The sequence below is a fragment of the Anomaloglossus baeobatrachus genome, chromosome 2, assembly GCF_048569485.1.
Source record: "Anomaloglossus baeobatrachus isolate aAnoBae1 chromosome 2, aAnoBae1.hap1, whole genome shotgun sequence".
Taxonomy (NCBI): Eukaryota; Metazoa; Chordata; class Amphibia; order Anura; family Aromobatidae; genus Anomaloglossus; species Anomaloglossus baeobatrachus.
Window position 1 is genome coordinate 736,431,404 of NC_134354.1, and position 12,036 is coordinate 736,443,439.

General features: G+C 45.3%; 1 protein-coding gene and 1 long non-coding RNA gene across 3 annotated transcripts in view; both read left to right on the plus strand.

Annotated features, from left to right (window-relative positions):
* LOC142292207 (uncharacterized) overlaps positions 1-12,036 on the plus strand; it is a 673,295-nt gene that overhangs the window by 544,667 nt on the left and 116,592 nt on the right. The window lies entirely within an intron of this gene.
* The window catches only part of MICU2 (mitochondrial calcium uptake 2), a 400,240-nt gene that overhangs the window by 271,612 nt on the left and 116,592 nt on the right, over positions 1-12,036 (plus strand). For both annotated transcript variants that reach the window (XM_075337390.1, XM_075337391.1), the window contains exons 3-4: positions 4,492-4,523; positions 9,412-9,487. In XM_075337390.1, coding sequence (XP_075193505.1) covers positions 4,492-4,523; positions 9,412-9,487 — 108 coding nt within the window. The remainder of the gene's footprint in view (positions 1-4,491; positions 4,524-9,411; positions 9,488-12,036) is intronic.

Sequence of the window (12,036 nt, forward strand, 5' to 3'; positions counted from 1 at the left end):
GGGCTCTTTTTGCCGGGCTCTTTTTGCCGGGCTCTTGACTCTTGACATCAAATGTCTTTTCGGATGGTTCTTTCGCATGACTCGTTCGCATGTCTTTTTCGCGTGTCTACAATAAGAAAGAAAGCCACGGCACTCGCAGTAAAAATCCAAATCCGTTCTTTATTCGTTCCATAAAGCAGGGTAAAAGAGCGGTAAGAGGGCCCGGCCCTCTTTTACCCTGCTTTATGGAACGAATAAAGAACAGATTTGAATTTTTACTGTGAGTGCCATGGCTTTCTTTCTTAGGCCTTGTGCGCACTAGGCGTTTTTGCTGCGTTTTTAGCGGCGTTTTTTACCGCGTTTTGTGCTGAAAACGCAGTGACATTGCTTCCCCAGCAATGTCTATGGGTTTTCATAAGTGCTGTCCACACACAGCGTTTTTTTGTGGTGACCACAAAAATGCAGCATGTCAATTATTTCTGCGTTTTTCACCCATTGAGTTCAATGAGATGTTCAACAACGCAATGAAAAACGCATATAGCTGCGTTTCTATGACTAAAAACGCAGCTATAAACGCAAGGGGTGGGCAGTAAAGTGACGTGTACAGGAAGAGGATTCCTTCTGTTGGTAAACACAGAAGCATGAATCCTCCCGGTACCATCACCGCTGCGTCCACAACCCGCCCGGTGCCATGTCAGCTCCGTGCGGCGCCATGTCTGGGCGGGAGGTGGAGGCAGCGGCGAAAACAAAAGTGAACAGTAGAAAAAAAAGATGTCATACTCGCCTGTCTGCAGGGTCCCGGTGCCATGCCCGCTCCCATCTCCTCTCACGGTACCGCCGCTCTGGCTGTGTGCAGTCTCCCCGGGGCACGTACGAAGCTTGCAGGACCTGGCGGTGGATCACCTGATGCAGTCACCTGACGCATCAGCTGATCGTAATTCTCGCGGTGTCGCCGGCTTTTTCGCGCCCGGCCGGCTATCAGCTGATCCTGCCGTCAGGGGACTTCATCAGCTGATTACCGGCAGCTCCTGCAGCGATGGGACAGGATCAGACTCTCATCCGATCGCTCCAGGATCTGTCGGTAATCAGCACAGACGTGAGTATTTTTTTTTTTTTTCACTGATGCATCATCTGATTGTATAAACGGCTTTTATACAATCAGCTGATGTGTGATGTGATTCACGTCCTTTAACCTTCCAGGAAACCGATCAGATGATATTGGATCCGGATTGGACGGCGCGGGACCCCTGACCCAGGATTACTGCGGAGGGGGGTTCTTTATTTCAATAAAGATGGAGTCACTAATTGTGTTGTGTTTTATTTCTAATAAAAATATTTTTCTGTCTTGTGTTTTTTTTTTTTTTTATCATTACTAGAAATTCATGGTGGCCATGTCTAATATTGGCGTGACACCATGAATTTTGGGCTTAGGGCCAGCTGATAATATACAGCTAGCCCTAACTCCATTATTACCCAGCGAGCCACAGTCACCAGGGTAGCTGGAAGAGTTGGATACAGCGCCAGAAGATGGCGCTTCTATGAAAGCGCCATTTTCTGGGGTGGCTGCGGACTGCAATTCGCAGCGGGGGTGCCCAGAAAGCTTGGGCACTCTGCACTGCGGATTCCAATCCCCAGCTGCCTAGTTGTACCTGGCTGGACTCAAAAATTGGGCGAAGCCTATGTTATTTTTTTTTTTTTTTCATTATTTCTTGAAATTCATGAAATAAAAAAAAATAAAAAAAAAGGGCTTCCCTATATTTTTGATTCCCAGCCGGGTACAAATAGGCAGCTGGGGATTGGGGGCAGCCTGTACCTGCCTGCTGTACCTGGCTAGCATACAAAAATATAGCGAAGCCCATGTCATTTTTTTTTGGGCAAAAAATCCTCCTGCATACAGTCCTGGATGGAGGATGCTGAGCCTTGTAGTTCTGCAGCTGCTGTCTACTCTCCTGCATACACTAGTTCTGCAGCTGTCTGCTCTCCTGCATACAATGAACATTTCGAAGAAGGAAATGACATCAGACCTTTTTTTTTTTTTTCATCAACAATCTTTAATGGCATTGTGCACTGATTAAAAACGCAGTGAGCAAAAACGCAGCAAAAAACACACCAAATCGCGGTAAAAACGCATGCGTTTTTGTCACGGTTTTTAACCGCGGGTGCGTTTTTTGAGACAAAACGCACATAAAAACGCAGCGTGAAAAAAACGCCTAGTGCGCACATACCCTTATTGTAGACTATCTGGATTTCCTTCCTGTTTCCACGAGCACCCAGGACCAGTGCAGTGGTCTGTTGACCGGAACAGACTCACTCCTCCCTGGCACCAGCATATGGCACAAGGTGGTGGTGCACACCCACTTCTCTTTGGATTCTTTTGCGTGTCTCTTTCGCGTGACTCGTATATCAAGTCATCCATTGCAAAAAATAAAATTACGTAGCCAGAGGGCGCGACCAGTTATGGCCATGTCTGTATATATCATTTTAATAGAGAATGGTCATCCCCCCCCCTTTGTATATACTGCATCTTGGGCCCCAATTCATCATTACCTTTTACGCTTGTTTTTTGTCTAGTTTTGTGTGTTTTGCGGCGTTGCTTGCACATTATTCTATATGTATATTTTTTTAAAATCCATTTTATAAGTGCTTGTCTGTTGTTTTATGTTGTTGTTGTTATTTTCCACTTTGTGAGTGGTGATTATTTAATATTCCAGTAGTTTTCAGGCTGATTCATCAATTTTTTTTATTACGTTTGCGCGTTTTTTTTCACTTTGTGTTTTTTCCTACTTTTTTTTTGTGCTTTTTTAGTCGTGGTGATTGCAGGGGTTCTGGCGCTGTATCCTCTTGATCACCACCAGGTTCCAGCTGATGATAAAGCCGGGATCTGGCTCTCACTTCCCGGAGTGGTGCCCACGTCACTCCCAACACTTTAACCCCCTAAATGCTGCGATAAGTGCAATTGCTGCCTTCAGAAAGGGAGAGGGATCTCTTACCTCTCCCTGGCGATCGGGTCCCTGTAATTCGATCACCGGGATCCGATCACTGCCGTTGTAACCCTGGGTCTTCACCATGATGACCCCAGGATACTGAGCTATGGAAAGCCTCACACACCATGCTCTATGCATGGTGTGTGAGGCAAAGTGCAGCAATATAATCCAATGTAGTGATAAAGCATTGCAAATGCAGAAAAACAAAAATTGCAGAAACAATTGACACGCTGCTTTTTTCAGCAATAAAATCTGCAATGAAAAAAGAAGTGGCATGTGCACAGCAAGTCACGATTCTCATAGACTTTGCTTTTATTGATTTAAAAAAAGCAAGGAAAAACGCTAGAGTTTAAAAAAAAAAGAAAAAAAAAGCCTGTGTACACATAGCCTAATAGTGTTCTAAAACTGCTCAACCATTGCACTGAAAGCCTAGCTACTGGGAGGAAATGGATTTTATTCCTCCCAGCAGCTTCCTACTTTCAGTCATAAAGGCGTGGCCAGCACAACTTCAGTCACCGCTCATTACATAATGTTGTAACCAAGCCCTTGGCAGTGCATAGGTATAGTGCTGGGGGTCATTGTTACAGCCGCCACTCACTGTGTACTGTTGGATGACTGAAGCTGCACCTCCATAACTGAAAGCCGGTGGCTGCCAGGAAGAATAAAGTTAATTTCCTCCCAGTAGCTGTGTAGCGCCGGGCAGTTTTGGAACATTAGTAACCTCCAGATTAACCTCATATCTACACGTTACAAGCATTTTTTTGCCTAATAGGTTCCTTTCAGTAGTGGAACAACCACACAGAGCTCATTCTGCAGAGATTGGGGGAAATACTGCTTCTCCTTCCAGACTAACTGTGTATGAAGTATTGCAGGCCGAACTCCATGCGTATGCAGAAGTATGCATTTTCCGTTCTTATTCTACAAGAGGGCTATCTTGCAGACACCACCAGGAGAGGTCAATGTCCAACTCATTAACGAGCCTTACCAGAGATGAATGCCAAGAAGAACCTCGTCTAGTGACTGACCGTATCGGGGTCTTTAATGTCTGCCCCAGGAAAACCTGCAAAAATATGCTAAATGCCAACTCACAAATGCTTTTCACCCTATGTGAAAAAATATGTTATACTATTTTATTTTTTAACTTGATCCTTCAGGATGGAAAAGTGCAATCTATTACGTGGATAATTATTCTGTATCTTTTGATGTATACTAACAAACACCAGCCTAATTTATTTTGGGGGGCCATAGTTTTATGGACTTCTTTTCCATATTCATTTTGAGATTCCTTATTAAAAGTAGGGTAAAAGCGCGGTGTGAACAGAGCCCCCGTGTCCTGTTTTTATGCCATATAGAATAGTAGACCTTCTTCACCGAATAACGATTCACTCCTGTGTAATGTTATATCGTGATCGATCCTTTACATAACTTACATGTGCCATAAAATCTGACTAATTCTCATACCCTCTGCTCCTCAGACTTTATCGTAGCCGCACAGAGTTCTTATCAGGTTTTTTTTCTTTCTTTTTAGATAAAACCAACGCCCGGAGACTAACAAAAAAGGTATGAAGATTTTCTTCCCACGGGAGGTATTCCATGAATGTGAGCCATATACATCGGCAGTGGGCACCGTGATCTGCCGCACTAAGTATTTACAGCTTACTACCTGTCGTCTTACTCATCTCATACCGAGAAGGAAATTCATATAGAAGATCCATAATGTGGGGTGCACCATGCGCAGCTCCCAGTAATGCCGCAATACTCTGCTCATCGTGATAGGAATGTCTCGGTTTCTATACGGTTTATCCGGAAAGTTTCATAACTGTTTAATTTCTATATGACTCAGATTGTATCATTCATTTTGGAAATATTTGTTGGGAATCGAACATTGAAGACAGCCCCCTCTCTAAAGGAAGCCATCCCAACCATCCGCTGATCTTCAAGGTTCCTTCTATTACACCCAAGAAATTGGCCAATGGCCAGGGTAACTTTTGTCTGGTCTTGCAAGAGCATCTCATAATACAAGGACGGACTGGGTCCACCAGACAAAGAGACACTCTTATGTCATAACTCATAAAGAAAGACCCCGGCCCCTTTGATGTCCATATACCCTAACAGCACATGGACAGGCGTTGTCTCCATAAAGCCTGCTTTACACGTTGCAATTTCGCATACGATATCGTATGCAATTTGCAACGCCCCCATCGTATGTGTGGCACATTCAATTTGTTGAACCTGCCGCACAAACGATTAACCCCCGTCACACGTACTTACCTGTCCATACGACTCCGATGTCGGCGGCGAACGTCCACTTCCTGAAGTGGGAGGGACATTCATCGTCACAGCGACATCACGCGGCAGCCGACCAATAGAAGCGGAGGGGCGGAGATGAGCGGGACGTAAACATCCTGCCCACCTCTTTCCTTACGCATTGCCGGCAGGTAAGATCTGTTCATCATTCCCGGGGTGTCACACACTGCAATGTGTGCTGCCTCGGGAACATTGAACAACCCGACGTGCAATTCGTTAAAATTCAACGACACGACATGTATACGATGAACGTTTCAACGTTCAATCGCACGTACCTGTCACACTACAATGTACCTTACGATGCCGGATGTGCGTCACTTACGACGAGACCCCGCCGACACATTGTAAGATACATTGCAGCGTGTAAAGCGGGCTTAAGGAAAACTTTGAAAGAGAATCCATAATAGATCAGTGCTGTGGCCCCTTTTTAGTCTTAGGATTGGTGTTGGTCCCTTAGATCGGACCCCCACCTTTGACAGTGATGACATATTTTAGTAGCAGTTACCCTTCTCGATATAGGACATACCCTTAGTTCCTATGTTGGGTGCGAGTGTATGAAGCTGAGCCTGTTCCGTGCCGGGCTGTGCCAGCTGAACGGGCTTCATAGAGCAATAGTTGCCCTAAATATTACAATATTGTAGTATTGCTTCATATAGAACTTGCGATCAAACAAGTGCAGGTTCATAGGCTATAGACTACAAAATATAGCAAGAATTCAGTTCAAGTTAAAAAAATGAAAGTTTAAATAGGGGATGAACTAATTACAGATAATAAATAAAGAGATAAAAAAAACATATGTGTCACGCATGTGACTAGTAGGATTTACCTAGTACCTGGTAAACCCCAGGAAGATCTTACAACACACAGGGGTCACAATACAATACAGGACCCTGCTGCTAGGGAGAGGGGTGAGGGGACACCTCCTGAAGTCACCTCAAGCTGACTCCTGAGCTCCCTAGCATACTTATACATGTTCTGTCAACCTGTCGGCGAGCAGGATACCTTAGACCTTCAGCTGGCTCTACACTCACCATGGCTAGTGAGTAGGCCAACAAGATCACTACACTCGCCACTACAATACAGAAACACAAGGGAAGGAATGCAAACAGGGGAAATAGACATTCAAGGAAAAACACTCCAGGTGGCTTCAGTGCTACATACACCAATGCTGCACACAACACAACAGACTTCTTCCAGAGCAGGCTCCTTGCAAAGTCTACCACATAGAAATGAGGGATTCAGATTCTATCACAGGCATCATGTGATCAGATCACATGACTTGTATAGGGAAGGGGAGTGATCCCAAAGAGCTGCACCTGAGATTGGCAGCTACAGCCAGCAGCCAGGCAGGGAAGAGTGCTTAAAGAAGTGGTTCACACATTTTTTATTGGCCACAATGATATTATATTGAGAAACAAGACTTCTCTCAAGTACCTTGCCAATAGTGCCTGTGAGCGGCGCTATTGTGGTCCACTCATCCCAATCGCCTGACGTACGGGCTCCGTGACCTCAGGGATCCGGTGATGTCACACCAACTTCCTGTTGACCTGACATCACCGCGGCCTGCCCCGGTCTCTTTGAGTCACTGGGCTGTGGGCGAAGTTTCACCGCTCATCACAGCCCAGTGTGTCTCCTGCTTGCGGTTGTCTGCAGTGAAGGAGGAGTGAGCAGGGAGATGCTGGGCTGTGCTAAGTGGTGAAACTTCACCCACAGCCCAGTCACTCATGGAGACTGGGGCCGGCCTTGGTGATGTCAGGTCAAAAGGAATTTGACATGACATCACCAGATCCCTGAGGTCACAGAGTCCGTGGGTCAGGCAATGGGGAAGAGCGAACTGCAGTAGCACTGCTCACATGCACTATTGTCAACACAAGGTCTTTGAGAGAAACATTGCTTCTCAACATATCGATGTGGCCAATAATGAATATGGGTGAACCACCCCTTTAACCCTTACAGCACCACAAGCAAGGAGATGTTATGAAATAACAGTAGTGAACCTGCCAGCGGCAAGGCGCTGTGCCCTTCTGACACCAGATTCACCCGGGGTCTCCCCCAAGCGAGAGGGATACACTCATGACAATATGGTGTCGTTAAAAGTGCAGAAATGGAGAAGGATCAGGCTTGTGTAGTATAATAAGAAGAGGAGACTTAATTAGTTTACAATCCAAAGAATCAACATTGAAACATCATGATTGGTGAGCTAGGGAGTCAGCAACGCGTTTTGAGCGCAAACCGCTTTCAAAACACGTTGTCGACTTTCTGGCTCACCAGTCATGATGCTTCAATGTTCATTCTTTGGATTCTAACCTAATAAAGTCTCCTCTTCTTATTATACTACAGAAGCCTGATCCTTCTCTATTTCTGCATTGACTCATGTTTCAGAGCATCTTGATCCGTGCATGCCGTCTCATCACCACCGGAGCCAGATTACCCCACCTGCTTATCCTTGAAGGTGCCCTTCATAAGTCCAACCTATCGTAATATAAAATGACTTAAACCATACGATAATGTGAATCTTTCAACCCCAAACTATTTAGATGTGCATGTAGCCCTTTAAAAAATAAGTTCTGGACTACCTTATATGACCAGTTAGTTCCTCCATTACTGGGAAATCAGTGTTTTAATTGATATGCAAATGAGGCTGAAGAGCTATTTGTAGATCAGAAGCCTCTGTCACTCCAGATCTATTTCCCGCCCAGTGCGGTCTACTCCTCAAATGAAGAAGAGCAGCAGCCTGAGCCAATGATAAGACAGGGGGCATGTCTCAGACTACACAGACTCCATTTAGACATTGTAGCTAATTTGCAGTCACAGATCAGAGCTTTGCTCCAGTGGAGATGAGCTATAAATTAGCAAAGGAGAAAGATCAGAGGAAAATAAATCGCAGGTAAGCATCCTAGAAGTGCTGACTTAGGCGAGGTTCACATTTCCGTTGTTTTAAATCTGTCAGGTCCGTCAGCGATGGATCAGTCGTTTTTTAGATGTCAACTGATGCAACGGATGTGTTTTGCACAGGATTCCTTTCACTGGAATCCTGTGAAAAAACTGATCCGTCGCGTCCGTTAGGGTACTTTCACACTTGCGTTGTTTTCCTTCAGTTTCAATCCACCGTTTTGGAAAACAGCGGAATCCGTTAACGGATTCCGCTGTTTCCCATAGACTTGTGTGGATGACGGATTGTGCCAAAAGTACCTGCGTTCCTCCCGCTAGGCGGAAGTAACGCAGCATGTAACGTTAATTGCTTGCGTTAAAATGACGCCGAGCAGCGGCTTCCGTTACATCCGTCAATAGTTATAATGGATCCCTATGGTGGAGGATTCCGTTGCAAAGTGCTTTACAACGGAATCCGCCGCTGGATTCCGCTAATTTCTATTGAGAATGCCCAAAATGAAAAAAAAAAAAAAACTGAGCCGACGCATTCTGTTAGACGGACGCCTAAAGGATGCAACGGGTCCGTTATTTCACAGGAATCAGCTAACGGATTCCTGTGAAATAACGGACACGTTGACAACACAAAAATAACGGATGCGTTGCAGCAACGGACCCAGCGGATTCAAGCCAACGCAAGTGTGAAACTAGCCTTACAGCCGCTGTGCGTCCATTTTTTGACTGATCAGTCATGATCCGTTTGTGTTTGGGACAGCCCAGTGGGTGTGCCAAACATGCTGGGCATGCTCAGTAGAGCATGACTGAATCCAGCGCTGGATTCCGTTGTAAGACGGATTACGACGGAATCCAGCGCCATAGACATACATTACAAACTTGACGGATTGCAACGGATTCCTGCGCGGTGTGTTAATTTTGACGGCCCGAAAAAACGTTACATTCTGCGCTGTTTCCGCCCAGCGGTCAGTCCAAAAATGACTGACCGCGGCGCAGTGGATGCAATGCAAGGTCGTCAGTCGCAATGCGCCACTAATACAAGTCTATGGGACACAACGGAATCCGCTAAACGGATTCCGTTGTTTACCAGAGCCGCGGATTGTGACTGATGCAATTTAACGGAAATGTGAACCTAGCCTTACACATTGCTTTTATGGCCATGTCTTGGACAGTTGCTTTAAGCATATGACGGTCATTGTCATTATACAACGTGATTGTAGTCAAACCTGTAAAGATTATTTTCTTTTGTCTTCTATAGGAATTTGATGCGATGATTTCTCGAGCAGCGAAAATGAAACCAGGTGCAAGATTTTTCCGAGAGTTAGGTGATAACGGTGAGTCCTAGCTAACGTAATAAGATGATTTGTCAGTGGCACACGTCAGCACAGCCGTGATTATAACGTCTTTATAGCTATTGCATATGTATTTCTTAGAGTTAAAGGAGATCTGTCATCAGATTTCACAAAACAAAATACATACATTGTTACATAGATCTCTTGGACCTGATGAGATTGGTGTACTTGCTTTGAAAATCCACTTCAGAATGGTGGTATTAAAGTTTACATTTTCTTATTGGACATGGAAACTTTAAAAATGGAGTGAATATTTTGCCATTATCATTCAGATTTTTAAAGTAAGTACATCGGCCTCATTAGGTGTAAGAGATCTGTTTAGTAATGTATGCCGTTTGTATTGTGAAATCTGATGACAGATGCACTTTAAACTGTATCCTGGTGTTGTGATACTAATGTATCCTTTATATAACAGGAGATGCAGCGTTCAATCAGGAGAAATGGAGATGTGTGTGGTAATTGAATCCCTGCCGATTCTTAGCCACATGTCAAGCTACTTTCACACTTGCGTTGGCCGGCTTCCGTTGCTATCCGCAGCCTTGAGGAATTACGGTAACCGTTGCAGGAAACCGTTATATTCCTCATAGACTTCTATTAACTACGGAGAGCAACGGATGGTCTTGCTTTGCATCCGCTGCACGACGCAGCGTTGTTATGTTGACGCTGCGCCGGGCGGAGGGAACGCTGCATGTAGCGTTTTTTGAGCAGCGCAATCCATAGGATTTCGCTGCGCATGCTCTCTCTGGCTCCCTGCACACGTAACCAGGGTAAACATCGGGTTACTAAGCAATGCGCTTTGCCTAGTTACCCGATATTTTCCCTGGCTACGGGTGCAAGGAGCCAATGCTAAGCGGTGTATGCTAGTAACCAAGGTAAATATTGGGTAACCAAGCAAAGTGCTTTGCCTAATTACCCGATATTTACCCTGGCTACGTGTGCAGGGAGCCCGACACTTTCCCGCTCGGCTCCGCCCCCTCCCGCACTCCACTCCGCATGTACACACGCACACACACTCACACTCACCTGTCCCCAGCCTTGCATTCCTCGCTGCACTGACGTCCTCAGCGCCATGGTCCCGCTCGGCTCCACTCACCCCGCACTCCGCCCCCCCCTCACACATTCTCGGCGGTTGAACGATCAGCTGATCACCGGCTGCTGTGAGCGATCAGCTGATCGTTTACAATAGTCTGCCGCAGGTAAAACGAAAGAAGAAAAAAAAAAAAAGATTCCGTTGTTTTGTACGATCCGTTGCATCCGTTGTGCCACTAAATGCAACACATCCGTTGCATCCGTCACACAATGCAATGCAACGGATGCCGTTCAACGCAAGTGTGAAAGTAGCCTCAGTGTTTTGTGACTTATCAGTACATTACATTAAAGGGCTTTTCCTCTGCAATGATATTAATAAGCTTTCCTTAGGACAGGTCACCAGTATCAGAACAATGGGGGTCTGACACTCAGGACCCCTACCTATGGGCTCTCACCGACTCCAGCGGCCAGATGTACATACGGTAGTATACATAGCGGAACAGCACAGCGCCATACAATGATGTGTGGCCACATCTGGTACTGCAGACCCGCTTCTATTCCATTCTACATTCATTGCACCCCACACATTGTTTACATCCGGCCGCTGCCTGCGCTCATCAGTGGAGATGCCTATTTTCGAAGTCATCAGATCTGATAGTTGTCACTAATTTTAAGGAGAACTCATCAATATCATTGTAAAAGAAAACCCTTCATAGGAGTTCTAGGAGATTAAAAAAACAAAACTAAACATGGCATGAAATGACATGGCAGAAAAAACCTTATTGCACCACATGTTGTGTGTAGGATTGCAGCTCAACCCCATTCATTTTAATGAATACATGATCGGGTGTGACATGGTTTCTAGACTAAAGCTGCCATGTTTTGTTTTTTTTGTGTCCAATAAAGAACATGTCAGCTGGTTTATCCCCTTACCACAAGTGGCAAGAATTAGAGACTGCTCAAGCGTTCTATAGATTTATATTTTCTCTAAAACATTATAGGTTTTCGTAGAAAAACATAATTGAAACTATGGCAAGAAAGGTGACTAGGAGGACTAGTCCAAGAGGCCGGTCTGTGGTGGATTGGCCCCACCGACTCAGCTAGACTGATGGGTCTTCCAGTGTGTAGAGGGAAAGACATGTCGGCCTCACTGAGCGGATGGAGATAAACCAGTCCCTGATAGTTTCTGCACCTGGTTCATGCAGCATGAACCAGATGACAGGTTCCTGTTGAGGACCCATCCTGATATTTTGAGTAAAAACGTCAATCTGTCAGCAAGTGTTTGCTATGTTAACCGAAGGCAGCATGTTGCAAGGGTTAACATAGAGAATTCAGTGATGCCTCTCTTGTCAAGGTCCAATCTGCTGTTTGCCATGTTTGTTTAAGCAACAGGCCCTTATCATTGCTCAGACTACAAAGTCACGTGCATTGCAGTCTGGCACAACCCCCTCCTATGATTGACACCTCACTATCAATGTACAATATCTATAGAGAGCCTGGTG